The sequence below is a fragment of the Mixophyes fleayi genome, chromosome 2 (genome assembly GCF_038048845.1).
Source record: "Mixophyes fleayi isolate aMixFle1 chromosome 2, aMixFle1.hap1, whole genome shotgun sequence".
In the NCBI taxonomy this organism is placed as follows: Eukaryota; Metazoa; Chordata; class Amphibia; order Anura; family Limnodynastidae; genus Mixophyes; species Mixophyes fleayi.
Genome location: NC_134403.1, coordinates 167,901,558 through 167,921,697, shown reverse-complemented (window position 1 = coordinate 167,921,697; position 20,140 = coordinate 167,901,558). Strand labels below are relative to the sequence as shown.

At 38.0% G+C, this 20,140-nt stretch overlaps 1 protein-coding gene across 10 annotated transcripts in view; it reads left to right on the top strand.

The window, feature by feature from the left end:
- The window catches only part of NF1 (neurofibromin 1), a 193,464-nt gene that overhangs the window by 109,292 nt on the left and 64,032 nt on the right, over positions 1 to 20,140 (top strand). For 7 of the 10 annotated variants that reach the window (XM_075194948.1, XM_075194945.1, XM_075194941.1 and 4 more), the window contains 6 exons: positions 12,235 to 12,297; positions 14,370 to 14,528; positions 16,875 to 16,972; positions 18,661 to 18,807; positions 19,009 to 19,155; positions 19,258 to 19,368. In XM_075194948.1, the coding sequence (XP_075051049.1) occupies positions 12,235 to 12,297; positions 14,370 to 14,528; positions 16,875 to 16,972; positions 18,661 to 18,807; positions 19,009 to 19,155; positions 19,258 to 19,368 (725 nt within the window). The remainder of the gene's footprint in view (positions 1 to 12,234; positions 12,298 to 14,369; positions 14,529 to 16,874; positions 16,973 to 18,660; positions 18,808 to 19,008; positions 19,156 to 19,257; positions 19,369 to 20,140) is intronic. The other 3 variants (XM_075194951.1, XM_075194949.1, XM_075194947.1) reach the window with 1 other exon arrangement.

Here is a 20,140-nt window from a genome sequence, read left to right as displayed (position 1 = left end):
AGATTTCCTCTCGTTGGAACACGGCTGCCAGGGTTCACACCCATTTAGACACGAGCATTTAGTGAGGTTGGGTGATGGGACCTGTCTCGCAGTCAGCGTTGCAATTCATCCCAAAGTTGTTTGATGGGGTTGAGGGCTCTGTGCGGGACAGTCAAGTTTTTCCACACCAAAGTCGGGAAACCATTTTTTGATGGACTTTGCTTTTTTGCACATGGGCATTGCCATGCTGAAACAGGAATGGGCCTTCCCCAAACTTTTTCCATAAAGATGGACATACACAATTCTCTAGAATGTCATTGTATGCTTTAGTTTTAAAGTTTCCCTTCACTGGATCTAAGGGGCCAGAGATATTACGGACTGACTTGTTTGAAAGGTAGTATTCTATGATGGTGCTATGTTGAAAGTCACTGAGCTTATCAGTGTGACTACTAACTCTGCACCACATATATTATTGCCAGAAGATCTTTGCTTGTCTGAATTAAACATTGAGACACTAATGTTTCTGCTGCTAAATGTAATGAGCAGTAGGTTATACCATCCCACTTCGATCTCTTCCCTCCTCCTCCCCGCATAACTAAATAAATAAATAACTTGGTAATACAGATCAAGTTATCTGTGAGTAATTAATTTGTTTAATCAGTATATCTGGTCTTTGTATTCTTTTTTTCCCCCATGTATTATGCAATGTGTTGTGGATCATTGCTGGCTGTTTATTGTATATGGTTGTAGATGTCTTGTACAAATCTGCAGACATTTTGTGGTGCCATTGTTTGACTATGGCGATTCCATGGTGGTATTCTTGATTTTATGCATGTGTTAACAATGGGTGTGGCTGAATTGGGCAAACATACTACTTGGCCAAGTAGTGTAGTTATTGTCAGTAGATCTCTGCATGTGTGAATGAAACATAGATACTTTTATTAAAATTGTGTCAAATATTCTCCATCAGCAGCCAGACTTTGCATCCTCTGCTGACAAATGGTCTCTGCTGTTCTGTCACAAGTATGAAGATCACAGGAATGACAGTACCTACTGATAGCTGAGCAAATCCACAATTTATTTTCGTGGTTTGTAGGTTTCACAAAGTTTATGGCAGGTCTGTGTATCATTTATGTAAGCAGAAAGGTGCCTTTTCAATGTCTTTTCCCACAAAGATTGGTTTCAAATTGCTGGGATTTACTACTTTTAGTATTGGTGTTATCACAGGAACACTCTGCATGTGACTACAGGTTGTAGTGATACACTGGTTGCTGCTACCTAATGTAATCCTCCTAAAAAGGTGTGATTAGCTCAATGGGGAGTTTGTACTCCCTGATACTGAGTATTACAGTTTTTGCAATTGAAAGTAATTAGGGACTCAAAGGTTTTATTTTACTTGTTACCTTAATGGCAGTATGCATCTAGAGATTTAATAGTCTAAAGAGTATAAACAATGCATCTGCAGCGTCTGTATGTACACACACTTATCACTATAGGAAGATAATTGTTTTTGCCTGTTTGTGAGCCTACAGCTTTAAATATGTTTGAAGCATAAAGATAGGTATTTTCAATTTATCAATAAGATTAAATAATATATATGTAATTGATGATATACTTAAGCTTATGGTGACAACTTTGATAGCCCATGACTATTCATGTAATATTTCCTTACCGCTACTTCTAAATTTCCACTTTAACCACTGTATGTATGTGTAATGTAGTGTGTGTATATATGTTGTCACTATATGCAATGTCAGACTCCTGTAAAAAGATGTTTTGCTAATGCTACTGTACAGGTGTAAATGCATATATCTTTCTTACATCCTTGTCTTTTTGTGAAATTATTACCTGCACAGCAGTCAGTTTACCAACATTAGATCTGCAAACGTCATAGCAGCAATGCTTTTTTTTCACATTGTAATGCTGTCCATCCATATTTATTATACCAGTACAACCTGGCTGTGAGAGGTGTTTGGTGTTCCCAAAAATTATTAATTAAATTAAATTAAATTATTTAGCAGAAATGAATGTGTCTGATAATTTTGTGTCATCAGTCTCCCCTTTTTAAGAATTGTAGTTATATATTGGCGTGTCTCTTACACGCTTTGTTTGTGTGCTTGCTTATCCGTACATATTCTTTTCTTTGTGTGTTCACAGAGGTGGAAAGCTCTTTTCCTTAATTTTGAGTGAATAAAAAATAGTTAACCAGATTTTTCAAATGTTAAGTTTTATTATTTGCTCTATTTTTGTGTTATATGTCTTCTATGGAGAATGGCTTTTATTTTTTGTAAATGATGACAGTTTTATTTCTGATTAATATTGACAATGAATTCATCTGTTTAATTAAATCTTAAATAAATTGTGCAAACCATGATGTATTGCATAATTTTAAGGTCTGAGGCCGATTTTAGAGTTTGGGTACAAGAAAGCTTCTGGATTAGGCTAGGTACACACAAAAGGATTTCAGCCAAATATGGGGTCAATCACTAGATAAACGTTCAGCCTGATATCTTATTAGTGTGTATACTTACACGATGAAAGACAGTTGTTCAAAAGTAGTGATCGTCTATTCATTTGGTTGCTCGTTGTGTTTAACAATCTCGTTCCAACTGCCTTCCGATTCTGCAGTGAGTATGCACTCATGACCATGTGCCCAGTCTGTCACAGTGTCTGTGCAGCCTTACCACCGCTCATCTTTCCAAAGATGTATGCAGCCTGTCAGTGTCTGTGCAGCTTTACCATCGCTCATCTTTCCAAAGATGTATGCAATCTGTCACTGTGTCTGTGCAGCCTTCCCACCGCTTATCCATCCAAACATGGTCTCAGCAGATATTATTCCTGGACAGCTCTGTGACCCAGGGATTACTGGCTTGCTGCACGATCAAATATGCCCATCATACACTGGTCTATTTCTTGTATGCAATGCATCTCTGGCTGCTGGGACAAACCTGAGCTGCGATACATGGGTTAACCATGTCCCAGCTGAACCCCTCACCTGCTGGAAGATCATCACTGCCCCAAAGGTAGCTTATGCCAGCAGTACATGGGTTAACGGGGTCCAAGACATTCCTAGAAGGTGTCGCGTCCTGAGGATGTGGTCAATGAGGGAGGTTATCAAAGAGATGGGAAGGTCACTGGAATAGAACATAACATTCAGCTATGGGTGGGGGGGATGCAATACCAGGGCTGGGCAAATGTTATTTGTCCTATGTGGTAGTATTTAATAATATCAATGTGCAGGACATTATGGCATCGCACATGGTATATCAGAGCAGCACACATGTACGCATGAATCGGCAAACTGATTGGGACTTCAGTCATTGGTTAAATTTCAAACAATATTGAATCGTTTGGAATTTTCTGTGTGTACCTAGCATTACGCATAAACATATGCTTGTTTATCCTATTTCATCATCATCGTCATTTATTTCATTGATGATCATCACAAAATGGGGATGGGGGGGTTCAATTCAGCATGAGGTCCCGTAGGAGCTGGCAGGTCATTGTCTTATATGATTAGGAAAGTTTTGTTTCAACGGTCTTTTCTCATACGTCCAAATGGGGGACACTGCTATACATGGTGATATAATAGGTGATATCAGGAGTCCATTCATTTAAACAGATACATCTGTGAGTGACACTCCACCCCTGCTATACCCCTCCTACAGGAAGGATATTCAGTTTAGTTTTAGTGCCCTCAGGAGTCGGGCATGTGTTCCAGGGCTCCCGCTGTGGATTTAATTTTCAAATCATTTTCACACTTCCTGTTTCAAGCTCTCTAGGTTGCTGGCCTTTCTTCAAGTTGGTTTGGACAAGGGGTTGCTCTTAGCCTCGTGGAAATCGCAGGTTTCAGCGTTGTCCGTTTATTTCCAGAGTAAACTGGCCTCCCTCCCGGAAGTTCATACTTTCTTACAGGAGGATTCATATTTTGCCACCATTTGTTTATCCTGTCGAGCCATGGGGCCTGTTTGGTTCTCCAGGCTTGATTTAGGAACAACACAACAGAAAACAGCGCTGATGACTGATAAACACAATCAATATACAACCATCCGTGGGTAATAAATGTATATAAACACTTTATTAAAAATGAACCATAAAATATGCAACACTGGCCAGTGGATAACAACTTGACATATAAAAAATCAGATAAACCGACTGTGTTAACCATCAATAAGGCTGATGAACCATCGAATCGATCACTCCTAAAGAGAACCAGCTAAATGTCCCACATCAAATAAATACTATTGTCCAATGACCCCGTAGAAGATCATGAAGTGGAGCTTCAAAAATAAGTGTGGCCACACTGGTGGTGGAAAGTGTACGTCACCGCGATGATGGTGAACCCCACTTCAATGCTTCTAACACATGTAGTATGGAGGAGAATATGCCATAAATGCCACAATGAGAAAACCGCCACTCCTGAATGGAAATCAAAGTCGCTAAACTGCTTGAGCAGAAAGCGCAATACAGACCTGGTCCGATACTCAGTCCCGTATTGTGGTCTGTATGCGCACGTACCTCATACCCAGAACGAACTCCGGGACCTCCGTGGTAAATATGTAGGTGAAGACGGCAATCCGTGTAAGTAGTGGAATAGCAGCTAACACAATCGGGGCACCAAATGTATAGCGATAATATGGCTCAAAAAAGGCAACCTCCAAGAATCCACTAGGGATATGAGCTGGGTCATGGAATAGTGCTATCCAGCGGCTCAGTGAACATCCAAATCACCTGACGCGTTTCATCACCTGCCTGGTGATTTCTTCAGAGGAAGAAATGATTAAGGAACCTTTTGAGCCTTTACAGTCTGTGGAACTTCGTTTCCTTACTTGGAAAGTTGCTTTTCTTTTGGCGATGTCTTCAGCAAGCCGAGTTTCTGAGTTCGGGGATTTATTTTGTACTTCCCCTTTATGGTTTTTCATGAAGACAGGGCGGTGCTTTGCACCAGGCCCTCATTTGTCCCTTTTTCATTTAAATCAGGAAATTGTTGTCCCTGCCTTTCCTCAAAGTACTAGGTCATGGGATCAGTCTTTGTTGGATGTAGTCAGGGCTCTTAGCACAGCTAGTTTGCACAAAACCACAGACCTTTTTGTGCTTTATGACGCGAAGAAAAGATGTTGGCCTGCTCCTAAAGTCTCTTTAGCTCGGTGGATTACCTCCATGATCAAGCTGACTTATCTGAGGTCAGATAGACCGTTGCCAGGAGGTTTGTCAGCTCATTCCACTAGGGCTGTGGGTGCTTCCTGGGCGGCATATCACGGAGCTTCTGCTGAACAGCTGTCGTGTAGCTACGTGGATATCTGTTCAAACGTTTGTGAAATTGTATAGGTTACAGGGCTGTGCATCACAGGATGCCAGCATTGGCCGTTGGATTCTGCATGCAGCCATGTCAGAGCAGTCCCTACCTTAGGGGCACCCACCTTTGCTCTGAATGTGGTATGGTTGACTGTGTGCTTGTGACCTTCTTCAGGCTTTGTTAGACATAAACTGAATATCCTTCCAGTGGGAGGGCTATAGCAGGGGTGGAGTGTCACTCACAGATTTAACTGTTTAAATGCCTGGACTCCTGGTACCACCTACTATACCCCTATGTATAGCAGTGTCCCCCAAGGGACTACGAGAAAGGGATTTTACGGTGAGTACCAAAATCCTATTTTTGGAAGTGAAACTCCAATATGAATTGGTCCGTTATAACAATAAACCATTTAGAATATACAGAGGATTTGAACACAAGTTTGAAAAGGAGATGATCATTTTATGGCGTGGTTTACTTTTGGCTATACTGCTTTCATTTATCACGCAACTGCATATTTTTAATGTGCAAACACATTGCTTCACACAGATGAATTTCTCATGCTCTCCTTGTGAAATAAGTGTTTGCAAATATATTGCAAATTTGTTAGGTTGAATGATTCTGCTTTTGTCATCTCCCATGAGAAGGTCTCACTGGTGGAAACTTATTATAATCATCTATTTATAAGGCGCCACAAAGGGGACCCCTCCACCGTACAATGGTGATCAGAAGAAAACGCAAAACTAAGTAATGAACAAATGGCAACAAAATAAAAATTTTGGTAGAACAACTACAGATGATACAATTAGCTAAATGATAATGAGAAGTAGGATAAAGGGAAGGAGGGCAAGGGACAATGCAGGTAGCAAGACAGTGCCCCCGGGAGTATGGGTGTGAGAAGCAGGTCTGGATGCTGAGGGTTAGCCTCGGGGACGGGTTGAAAGTGTTTCTCAAGGGTGTGGAGGGGAGAGTAGGTGTGAAGAACGCAAGGAAAAGAGATGTGTGTTCCAGAGGTGGGGAGCAGCAATCGAGAATCCTTGGAGGAAGGAGTGGGAAGTTTGTTTTGTCTGGACTTCTTTCAGTACAAAAGATAGTTTACAGTGCACACTATGTATTTCTGCGTTTAAATATAATAGGACACTGTGGTTGTAACATTGACTGTAAACTTTTTTTAAACCAATTGCACCCATATTCTTTGCTGCTGATCTAGTTATGCAATTTACATACAAGACAAAAACAACTTCATGTCATTGTTGTAATCCAAATTTTTTTGTTTTTTCCCAACAGTTTTTTTGCTTTCATACCACATTAGGTATAATATTTCTAACACTAGAAAAAGTAAAATTTCTGGTTCAGTAAAGTAACCTTCTACGGTTAAGCTTTAAAATCACTATGGTTTCTAAATTACATTCATCCTTTGTTAAAGGTGGTGGTCACATTTAGGGAAAACCCTAAATAACCTCTATGGAGCTCTGATTTTGTGATATTTTAAGAGAACTCCAGTATGTTCTCCAATACCTCTTCTCCCCCGCCCCCCAACTGATAAAATTGCTGACCCTCAAAATAATCAAGATTGAAGCTTCACTAGAACTACTCTCCTGGTTAACATTACCCATACTTACCAATTTTGGAGATCACCTCTCCGAGCGATCTCCAAAGTTGGCCAAGCTAATCGCGTCATTAGGTCTCCATCCATGCTATGCAATACCAATTTCAGCCTTTTATAGCAGGGGCCAGGGCCAGACCCACCACTTCAACAGCAAAGCGGGCAGGATTCAGGAGGTTGCCCTGCTCTCCTGGGAGTCTGGGAGAGAACCCAAAAATTCAGGAGTCTCCTGGACATTCGGGGAGAGTAGGCAATTATGACTTTACCTGGAGACTTTTGAAAATGGGCAAGCTGCAGGACGCACTCAATCAGCAATGCCATTACAACCTGTGTAAAACCAGCTTACTTTGAAGATTCCCCAGCCATAAATTGAGTGAGGTTGTGCTGGGGGTGAATATCTTAATTATCACCCATAACTACGGGGGGTTTTCTAGATGGAGTGGTTGGTGTTTGGCATAGTTTGTTCGCCTTGAAGTCACATTATAATATTCCATAACACAGAATATTTTAAAAATATATACACTTTTTAAATTCTAGTCAAGAGTCTATTTAGAATTTGTGAATAATGTGATTAAGCATGTGTCTGCTACATCATTTATGGTGTCAGGTTTAGTTGGGGTTTTGCAGTAATGGCCTTTTTTTTTTTTAATTTAGTCAGGTTTAAGGGATAATGGATATTTAGACTGTATTCATTAATAAAGCCATGCAAGTGTGTGTGTGTGTGTCAGATTTTTGTTTTGTTTTTATGGATACGTGATCCATTTCATAGGAGCTAGCTGAAACTAGTTCTGCTGACCACTAAGAAATAAGCAGGCTTCCGAATAGACTTGGGAATTTGAACAGGTCTTTGGTTGGTGATGAATATTAGATGAATTGCCTGTGCTTTAGTATCATATTTTCCTGTAATGTAATCTCATATTAAATTTTAACTATTGCTGTGCACACACCTGGTACTGATACTCAGCAGCATAGAGAAACAATGTCTGATATTATAATTGGCAGTAAATATAATTTATTTTGTAACCAATGTTATCAACCAGGGTAGGTAGATTTAAGCCATTTGTCTGCTCATGTTTAAAAATCGTTTTTATTAGCATTTTTAAAGCTAGTAAATAGGTATGGGGATGGAATCTACTGGTGCAGTTGCCTGCTCTATCTACTCCTGGTCACTGAAAATAATGGAGTGTCCTGCAATCCTGTTTGACAGCTGTGATCAATGAATTTATCACATGGTATGTGAAGAGCTTAGCAGTTTGTCTTTTCTGGTCATGGTATAAAATGTTCCACTAGTTGGATAGTAATGTGAAAAAGAAAATGGAACCCTCCTACAAATCTTTGTTTTTACCTTTATTCAGGACATAATTACCATCATCTATTTCTCGCCAAGTCCTAAAGTTTGATAAATCTAATCTCACGTGACAAACAGCACAAGCCAATTTTCATTTGTCATTATTTATTCAGCAAAAATTAAGCCAGCATGAAGAAACCATGTGTTGAAAAAAAAAATAATTACACCCCATGATTCAGTAGCTTGTAGAACACCCATAGCAGCATAACCTGAAATAGTCGTTATTTTGTTTTATTTTTGAGTATATTGGCCTTGCATCTTATTTTCAGAAGGTTGACATCCTCCTCTGCAGAACACTGCTTGTTTGTTTCTGTTTAAGGGCATTTGTTTATGCTTGGCTCTCAAGTTCCTGCCAAAGCATGTCAGTGGAGTTGAGGTCTGGTCTTGCTTTGGCCATTCCATAACTTTTTTTTTTTTCCCAGCTGTACAGTTGTAGTTGTGCTTCGGATCATTGTCCTGTTGCATGAACCATATTAGGCCAAGCTTCAGCTAGCTGACATAAAGAGAAGTTCATGATGGACTTAGTGATTGTGAGGCATCCAAGTACTGTGATTGCAAAACAGTGCCAAATAATCACCCCTCCACCACCGTGCTTGACTATTTCTGTGAGGTTCTGCTGTGTTTGCTAAATATGGGGTTGTACATTAAGATCAAACCATTCTACTTTGGTCCTGTCGAGAGGATATAGTTCCTCAACTCTTCTTTTGTTTTGAAAGTTGTCGTGCAATATTTTTTTGGGAGAGAAGAGCTACCCTTTCATGAGGACCATACTTGTTCAGTCTTTTTCTAATAGTGGAATTATGAACTTTAAAACCTACCGTATTGACAAACTACTTTAGATCCCTGAAAGTAGATGGGTGAATTATAGAAGGAGAAAACGTGCTGCTCAAGGACATTAGAGGACATAGATGAACATTGGTGCACTGAAAAATGGGAATCGCACATTTTCCTAAACACTAAAAGAAAAAATATTGTGCACCAGTTTCCATAGATGCACCCCATACGGCTGTGAATTTTTAATTTATGTAGCACATGAACTCTCAATAAGCACATTACAGCGCAAAAGTGCACATGGGTGCTTTCATGTATTGACCTAGACTGCAGTCAGCTGAATGAATAGGAAAACGTGCATATAAGAATGCGTCCAGCTGTATTGTTAAGAGTGCAGCAAATCTTTGTGTTTCCTCTTCATAAGCTTATAATTGGGATTTTTTTGAGTATTTTAAATAATTGAAAACCGCATGAAAGTGAAGTCTTACCTCTGCCTAGGGCATTGTGAATGATCAAAGCATTACAAATGAATGCTTAATGCCTCCATGTAAGCAGTGCTGGTTTTTATGTCCATAAATTAAAAAGTATAAAAAAAATTAAGAGGGTAAACCACATTTGTTTATTGTGGTTGAATTTTTTCTGATTTACATGTCACAGTTCAGAAGTTGATTTTGCATTTATTAACTTTTCTTGCTGCCTTTTGGTGATGTATTTTGTGAACTGGGCGATTGTCTATTGTAAAGTAGCTATACCTGTAGCATATGGTACTAACTGTGCTAGTTCTTGCATTTACCATCCATTTCGCTGTACACATGTTTAAAGGAAAAATCCCCGACCAATCTCTAGTTCTGATTAAGGAAAAGGGTAAAAACAGCATATCACATTGACATGGTTTACAAAATACAAATAATGCAACATTTCCAAATACAAGAATAGCTATTGTACATAAGAATAAGACAAAAAATTATTGTCAAAATTCTATAATAAAAGCATTTTTCTTTATTTTTGAATCCTGAAATGATATTTTTAAATTGCATTGTTATGCTTTTAGTATTTTAATAACGTTTTCATAGATTGGCATTGCATTGTTAAGTCTTTGCCAGGCTATTCATTCTAAAAGAATTTTAATATAAATATTAAATATTTATTATTTTTAACATCTCCTACAACAATTCTTATTGAATACATAATATTGGATGGAATTTAAATAAATCATTTAACAATAAAACAGCAAAGTACTACATGTTCACACGAAAAAAATCTTAAAATTGGCTTGGTATAAAATCAGTTTTAATTGCTTTTTTTTTAATATATAATATGTCTTTAGAGGAACGGTCTTTAACCTGTAGATTGTGACGCAAATATTGTCAGCATACAATCTGTTTTCGCAAATATAGTAGAATAAATCATCCAGTGAATAAACCTTTTTAATTTTAATGCAATAAAATTCAAAAGAATCAGTGGTGGGATTCAAATAAATTAACAGCCGGTTCTCTGCCCTAATGACGGGTTTTAAGTATGCAAAAATGTGTTTTGCCGCCCCTCAAGCCACTGTGCCATGCCGCCTTTGCCGCCCCTCAAGCCACTGTGCCATGCCGCCTTTGCCGCCCCTCAAGCCACTGTGCCATGCCGCCTCTGCTGCCCCTCAAGCCACTGTGCCATGCCGCCTCTGCTGCCCCTCAAGCCACTGTGCCATGCCGCCTTTGCCGCCCCTCAAGCCACTGTGCCATGCCGCCTTTGCCGCCCCTCAAGCCACTGTGCCATGCCGCCTTTGCAGCCCCTCAAGCCACTGTGCCATGCCGCCCCCCAAGCCACTGTGCCATGCCGCCACTGTGCCATGCCGCCCCTCAAGCCACTGTGCCATGCCGCCTTTGCTTATGTTCCTTTTCTATCGGCTTCTTTCTGCTCTTTTCTTCTCTTCTTGTCTTCTGTCTTTTTGCTTGCCGCAGACCGTTCCTCACTGAATGTCATTCAGTGCGGACGGAGCAGAGAGTAGTGGCGACACCGCAGATTGTTGAGGTTTGTTTTTTTTTTCCCGAGGAGCCTGCTCCCCCACCAACAAAATGAGGGGGCACAGCCTGTAGTCACCGGTTCGCCGAACCAAGCCTAAAATTAGGTATCTGTTCTGGCGAACTTGTGAGAACCGGTTGAATCCCACCACTGGATAGAATATACCATCTATGTAAGTTTAACTGTTGCTTTTGTTTTATTAAAGAATGTAATATTGTTTCTTCACTGACTTGTGTGTTCATTTGCTGGCTTTGTGCGTTCAATCACTAGTAATTTCTGCACCTCTCCTATTTTTTGGTTGTTTAATTGTAACTATTACTTCAACCTTCAAACCAAAACTATCTTTTAAAAGTAGACCTAGTAATAATATACTTGCCGACTTTTACTTCCTGATCTCTGGGAGATCCCGGACGGGAAGTGAAGAACAAGTCCGGTGGTTGCAGGGTGCCATGAATCACGTCATGGAGGCCTTCATTCTGCCCACTTCACTAGGAAGTGGGCGGGATGCAGGAGAATGGTCTGCTCTCCCAGGAGTCCTGGAGACCTAACAGGAATTTGTGGGTGTCCCGGACATTCCGAGAGAGTAAGCATGTATGAGTAATAATGATGGTACATGTCTCTCAATTGTTTTCATGTAGTATCTTTTACATACACCATCCTCTTAAGAGAATTACCTTAACTGTTCATTCACAGGACGATTCACTCTAAATAAACACTTTTTGATGAAAGTTAAGTAAACTAAATTGTGTGCATGTGTGTGTGTTTCTATCATAGGGTCACTTTTCATGATAATTGTAGAAGAACTGAACAATATTTTGGGATTTCTTTCACATACCGACATTTGGTACATAACTTTGGTTTATAATGTCAAGTTTATGAATTTCCTGCAAAGTGGTATTCACAGAAAACTGACAACAATCTAAATGTTCTTTCTCCTATCATACTGTTGACGTTTCAAGTTCAATGTATTTATCATTGGTTTGTTGATTTGAAAATAAGTGTTACCAGAAATAGTAGAACTGATTTGGAACTGTTTAATACCATATACATAAGATATAAGAAAAACGCAAATCATGAATTGTATACCATCCCTATGTGTTGCATTCTACCCTGTAAAAATGTATGTTCGAGTCCACATTGTGTTTTGTTTTATTTTATATTAATTTATTTTATTTTGCTATGTGTAGTTGGTGCTGTGACTTGTTTGTGCTCATCTCTGTCCTGTAGGCAACTTGCCACTCCCTACTGACTAAAGCTACCGTAAAGGAAAAAAAGGAAAACAAAAAATCAGTAAGTTTGGAGAACTTTCTACTAGCCATTTCTCTCCCCAAATACAACAAACAATTGACCTTGGGATCAAAAATAAACCCAAACGTTCCTTTTATTTTCTATTTTTTTTTTTTGCTATTAAAACATGTTCACTCAAGCCTCCAGTTCTTCACTGTCAAAATCATTCTACTAATTCTGGCACAGAATAGCTTTCATTTCAATTAACACACTGAAATTCTTTACCGTTTCGGGCCTTCTATGTGTGTATGTTTGATAAAAAGAAGGGGTTTGTTTTTCGTTTTGGCTTTACTGCTTGGAGAGTGTTGAAGGTACTTAATGGGGATGGTCGTAAAGTACTTCAAGGCTTTAGGCATGCTAGGTCTGCTACTTTTTAGATGCTTGGGTTTCGCAGCTTGTTCTTCCTGAAAGGGTCTGTTTCTGGAAAAAGGACCAAATGAATATCTTAATGTAAAGTATTTTCAGTTTTCCATTGGCTTGACCATAGATCTTTGGTGTCCCTATTTCTTCAGCACGTCAATGAGGGTAAGTAGCGTTTCACAGTACTGTATATGTCATGTTCAAACATGGTTTTAAAGTTACCTTTAAAAATAAAAAAAAAAAAAATATATATATATATATATATATATATATATATATATATATATATATATATATATATATATATATATAAATAAAATGTGTGTGTATATTAGTACATCTTATTTTAATCAGGTGTCCAGTTCACTAGAAAAGTAACACTGTAATTATATTTGTAATAACAAATTGGTAATGTAAAACGCAAGATTTTTAGGCAAGGCATGATATATTTTTGCATTTGTTATGTGATATTGTAAGAATGTTGGGAGGAAGTCTTAATGGCTTTAGGTATTGTTTATCTTTTTAAAGACCAGGCATGGTGATGTGACTGTCAATGAAAGTAGGTATGATCGCATACAGAATTCTCTACAAAGTGGTGCAATGAAAACCGTAAAGCAAAAAGAATAAACTATAATGTGAAATAGACCAAATTCAATTTGTTTTATGCCAAAGTTTGTTTATAAAAAATACTTTTTTTTTGTGAAGTGGCAACACATTTGCCAATTATACAGCAAAATGAACATTCTGTAGGCACAAATTCATGGATTGATTGTAATAGATTGTTTATGGTTAAATAAGTATGCAGTAACTAGACATTACAGATAATTCGGTGGTTTAAAAGGCAATAAAGAAAAAAATTAATTTGTTTATGTATTGGGTTCATTGACCTCACTCCTGTGTGTTTTGATTTATCTTTTTGTCTAATCAAGTATTTTAGATTAAAAAAAAATGATACATTCTCCAAATATTTTCAGTCTTCACTTTAATTTGCTTTTGGAGAATCCCCACCATAGGTATTGGAAACAGTCAATAACAGATGTTGCAGTTAGTAGCTATATTCAGATTCCATGTCTTACAGAAGAATGATTTATCTGGTGACTTGCAGAAATTTGTTGCTGAGCCTAAAGCTTAGTAGGGCACATTGTTTAATACCTTGATACCTTGACTGAGCATCTCATGCGTTAATAATCCGAATAGAATTGCTGGTTGACTCGGCAAGGTGAAAATATCTGAAATATGATCTGTTTGTGTGACATGTCATGGTTAACTGCAATTGTCCCTTGTGGATTTCAGAAGAGGACCTGTCTGAGAGACCTCTGGATTTTAATTAAGTACAATGTAATTAAAACTCCAAAACAAATCCCCCCTTTTAAATCATTCACTTGTATATACAGTTTTTTGTTGTTTTTTTCAAAGACCTTGAGACCGGGAGTTGACTGCTTATTATCACAAATCCATTAGCTAACTAATTTCACGGCATCTAATTTCTTTGTAGTAGTAATAGAGCCGGACAGCATATTAACTTTGTCATTTACTTCTCATATGTTCCACTATGTTTTGATATTCTCCTGAGATAATTTGTGAAAGATAACATAATAGGTTTGTATATATGAACACAGCAGTCCATACTGGACTCAATGCTTAACTATTTGATCATACACTTTGCATTCATTTTTTTCTGTGTATAATTTTTTTCCCAATGTTATGTTTTTCAGGTTGTAAGCCAGAGGTTTCCCCAGAACAGCATTGGTGCAGTCGGAAGTGCCATGTTCCTCAGGTTCATTAATCCGGCCATTGTGTCTCCTTATGAGGCGGGGATACTGGATAAGAAGCCACCCCCAAGAATTGAACGTGGCTTGAAGTTAATGTCTAAGGTGAACACCATTGCCTACTTAGTTTACGTTGTGGCCAAGTGTTCATTATATTGAATACAAGCATTTGAATAAGTTGGATAGAGACTGGTAGTCATTACAAATATTGTTAATGTCCCTTCCACATTTAACAGAAAAAGAAATTACATTTAGAAATGCATTGGTCAACTAAATATATTAATGGTACACATGATGTTTCTCTCTCGCCGTTCCTTGTCTGCTGCACCACATTGCAAATCCTTGCACTGCATCCTCCAGAATCCAATTCAAAGTACTCACCCTTACCTACAAAGCTCCTAAACAACAACACCCATACATCTCCAATCTCATATCAAAATACTCTCACCCCGTCCACTTAGGTCTACCTCTGACCTTGTCTTGTCTCTGGTAACCACCTCACTCCTGCCTACAAGACTACTCCTATGCTGTGCCCTACTTATGGAATTCCTTACCACTCCCATTCAGTCTTTCCCATGGCCTTAAAATCTTTAGACTGTCTCTGAAAACCCATCTCTTTTTTTTTTTTTTTTTTTTTTTTTTTTTGAGCTTAACTTATTCCTGATAATACTATTCACACTAATGCACTTTCACAACTGTCCCAATCTCCACTCTGAGCCACATTTGCACCTCTTGTTTCAGCTGTGCCGTCTTCAACTTAGAATGTAAGCTCTCTAGTGAGCAGGGTCCTCCATACCCTTTGTTTTCATGTCTGCCTTGTATTTCCCTGTTTTATGTATGTCCTGTTTTCTCTAGTGTACGGCGCTGCAGAGCACTGTTGTGCCTTACAAATCTACAATAATACACAGAAGGAGGTCTTATTTTTTAAATTTAGGTTTTTTTTGGATTTTTTTTCATTTCATTTTAAAGTTTGCCTGTCACCTACGTACTAAACAAACCAATGTACATACAAACATTTTTACTTGCACTTTCACACAACCGTTTTTCAAAACCGATTCTAAGTCCCTTAATATGAAGATGCAGTAACAAGAACCATTGTTCTGAGAGAAGCATATATTAATTTTTAGGTCCTTCTCCGCTATTGGCAAACCTGTATGCTCTGCTACTGTAGTCTATAACCTCCTATACTGTTGTATTCAAAAAAATAGTTTTTCTTTCCTACCATTGGGGGACACTGCGAGACATTGGGGGTATAGCACTGGGTCTAGGAGTTTAGGCACTTATCAACTTCTTTGATCTATACTTCCTCCCCTACAATGCTCCTCCTCTCCTGTAGATACCCCAGTTTTTTCTAAGTGCCTAGGAGATAGGTCACTTCGGTATATTGATTTTATGGTGAGTTAAAATCTACTTATCCTATACTAGTGAAGTTTGTATGCTAGTAACCACACGTTGCCTATCAAGATAAAATGATAGCTAAAGCTCCATGACGTTATCAGGATGCTTGTGACTTGCCAGTCACCTTTATGTGTGTACTTTCTTAGGCGTTACAATGGTATAGTGTAATACATTATAATGCTAGATTAGTTTTGTGATCTTAAATGAGATTACACAGCTATTTCAAATGGTATCTGCATTGTGGACAGACATTCACTGATAATTTAAATCATTAATGCTTTCTGGAGACATAATCTCATCAGGTGCAGTTAATGTTCATATTAACTAGGTAGGAGGGGACAACAAGGAAAAATGATTTATTTGATCAATTTTACATGCTACGAAGTTTGTCATATCACATGTAGGCAAATTTATAAAATAGAAACAAAACAGTTTTGTGAGAGCACCAGTACCTTGCAGAAGTGGAGCACCAGTTGCTGTATGTCTGCAGTGAGACTTGTAGAAATGTTTGATATTCGTGTAAGCTAGCTGGATTCAGATCTCAATATGTCTCTGGTGCAAAGATAGTTGCACGTCTCCTCCAATGTGAAAAAAAAGTGTAGCAAGCAGAAACCTGTTTAAATTGTGTATAGGAAAAATATGTGAACCTTGCAAAATTTGTAGTGTTTTTTTAAGTATACATTCATATTTAATAACATTCACTATGATATTTTTGCCAAAAATATATTATATAGTGCGAGTTACCATCATAATAGTCCAAGACTTGCCCAGCAAAAATTGGATTTTATTTCCATGCTTTAGAGCTTCAAAGAACACTGAAAAATACTTCTATTCTGTTAGTGCAGTCTGTGTCTGACTCATAAGAAATTTTCATTCATGGTATCACTATTGTTTTTGGCACTATACGTGATAAATTTGCTTCAGCAATTGTATCGTTAAGCTTTAATGTAATATAATTCTCCTATTCTTGTTTTGCACTTATGATATATATCATTTATTAATCTGTAGAAGTCGTGGAGACATACTAATAACATTGATCATTTTGTAATGCAGATTCTCCAGAGTATTGCCAACCACGTCCTGTTTACGAAAGAGGAGCACATGCGCCCTTTTAATGAATTTGTAAAAAGTAACTTTGATGCTGCACGAAGGTAAGAAAAATGATACATTTACAACACGCCACCAGCTTGACATGACACAGATTGGCAGCAAAAGATGGTGCAAGATGCCTTATGAAACGTCCTCCTTTTAAAATGTTAAAAGACTTAACAGTATACATTCAAAGCCCTTATATAGTTGTATGGTAGGATTATCTGAACTGATGGTTACATTGGGAATTTAAAGTTTGTAATGCTCAGAAGATGGTTTTAATATTCTTTGAGGCTTATTTGGAACACATTTTAGCTTGTGGGAGGAAATTCTAGTTTAGTTAGGGTGAAACCATAATAGTGGACAGTTTCCGAAGGTGCATGGTGCTGCATCTTCCATTTTTATTCCGCATGGCTAGATGGAAGTAACAAACATGTTTTCTACTTGTATATAAATAAAATGAACAGTATGTGGGAGATAAAGCAAAACAAAAAAAGCACAGAACCCCACACCCCAGCACACTAATGTTGCCGGTAAAAAAAAAAAAGGCTAATGGAAACTGCCTCCTATTTGTAAGTTAGAATGTAGAAGTCTTCGTTACACACATTTGCAAATACATAATGAGTTGTCCGCCACATCACAACACTTCTGTTAATAGGATAGTCCTAACCCTAAACAGCGAGAGTACCAATATTGGCTCATATATTTGTGGTTTTACTTTGAGGGCAAACTTACCAGGATGTACCCCAAAAACTTCTAAAAGCAGTCACTACAAAGACCACCAACACTCCCTATCAGGTACTGATCCCAAGCAGGCCGAGCAATCAACACAAAATGGAAGTAGCTAAAATATTTTATTTGTAGCAACAGGTGCTTGAAATGGAGGGTTATCTGGGGGGAAACCCTCCAAATCCTCAGCACTCCTGCTGTTATCCAGAGGGCTTTGGGGGTACATTCTGGTATGTACAAAGTAATGCTAAATAAATAGTTTCATTGCCCATTTTGTCGAACTATTCACAGATGCAGTAGTTTTTTAGGGCTAATAAATTTGGAAACATGTTTGTTGTACATCTCCCTAATGTTCAACTCACATGTAAATAAAATGAACAGGATGTAGCATTAGAATAGGTCAATGATTCCCGATCTCTGTGTTACGACCCCTGCATGTGTCATACGACTTTTAGTGACAGTCTCTTAAGGTTAGTTGCTCACTGGCATTAAGAACATGCCAAACGCGCTTGACGTGTAATATGATATGTACCCAACTCTTAGATCTGAAGTCAGGTGTTGGGATAATTAAAGGACACTCTTGACCCTTTTGCAGTGAACGAGTGAATAGAGTGGGCAGCGGCGTGTAGTCACCACTCCTGACAGCAGGTGCAAGCGGGTATAGGATCATTGGAACCAATAGGTTTCATAACCATTTACAAGCTTATAGTGCTGCTTAAAAACGTAAATATTAGTAGAAACATGCTTTTTATACACTGGTGGGTAACAAGCCTAAAACAAGTGGAATATATTATATTATTATTGGAGTTTTACATAAAAAACATGTGTTGGCAGGTGTCACCAAAGGAGCTGCAACTGGTAGGTGAGCAAAATGTACAGCTTTAAAAATGGCAGCTGATTGGTAAATGAGGGAAGAAATACGGCTGAAACATTTCATATTACCAGAGTACTATATGTTAATTAAGATACATATATACTAAAATGGTGTTTTGCATATATATATATTTTTATATTGTCTTAGGTTTTTCTTTGACATTGCAAATAACTGTCCTCCGAGTGACACAGTTAATCACAGCCTCTCCTTTATTACTGATGGGAATGTTCTTGCCTTACATCGGTTGCTTTGGAATAATCAGGAGAAGATTGGACAGTATCTTTCCAGTAACAGGTATGAAATTAAGAAGAAACCTTTTTGTATAGGATTTTAAAACTTTTTTAAACACTGTAACATAGTACAGAAGGCGCAAATGTTGGAACCTAGTTATGTTTTAGGTTGTATTAGTGTTTTTGTTCCACTACAATTTAAGCTTTCTCAATCTGGTTTAAGTGTTTGGAACAAAATCAATAGATGTTTTTGTGTTGTTTTTAGGGACCACAAAGCTGTTGGTAGGAGACCGTTTGACAAGATGGCAACTCTGCTTGCCTATCTTGGACCACCAGAGCATAAGCCAGTGGCAGACACACATTGGTCAAGTCTGAATCTCACAAGTTCAAAATTTGAAGAATTTATGACAAGGTAACAGTCAACTTACATCATTGGTAGCGACACTAAGTAAAATAAATTATATATTATTGTGTGTATTGTTGTTTCTACATTTTGTTTTCCTCTGTTCAATAGACATCAGGTACACGAGAAGGAAGAATTTAAAGCGTTAAAAACTCTAAATATATTCTACCAAGCAGGGACATCAAAGGCTGGAAATCCTGTTTTCTACTATATTGCAAGACGGTAAGTAGCATCACAACTGAGATAATATACACCTTGGCAAACCATTTTAATTTATCCCATTTGTAAAGCACTATGAAACTTGCTGGCGCTATATAAATAAAGGATGATGATCTTTGGTTGCAAAATTTATGGGTCAGTCTAAAAAGTTTCATTAACTAAATCTAGGATTACATCGAGCTTTCTGCCTTACCCCAATTACATGATAGAGCAGAAGGATAGCTGCCACTACCAATTGCTAAACGGCTGTATTCTTAGTTTTGCTCTGTGTGTTTACCTTTGTAGTAATAAATAGGGATTAGACTTTCCAGGTAGACAGGCTGCTTCTAGTCAAACCTTGTCCTTCTATATTGATAAAGGACTCCAGTAAAATCAGAATGTTAATGCTAAAAACTGTTGTCGGCTGTGTTTTCACAGACTGCAGTTCTGAGTTTTTTCTGCAGACACCCATGTAGATGTTGTACAGTAATACTTGCAAGCCATTTTCAATTTAACACATATGTAATTAGCAGTTATTTTGTTTTTGTGTGTCTGTTGCAATTGTTTTACCCAGTGTGTACATAGCCAAACTAAGGCAGTGCTGGAAATATAGCATTAGACATTCTGACTCATTATCTGAATGAAATTGGGAAAGGAATTGATCTTTTCTGCTGGTGTCATGCACATCAGAATGGACTGTGGCATTAAATGGAGCCTCTTCTATGCACTGTTGGTGTTTACACGAGTTTAATTAAGTTATGGTAATAAGACTAGGAGTAGCATTTGGCAGATACAT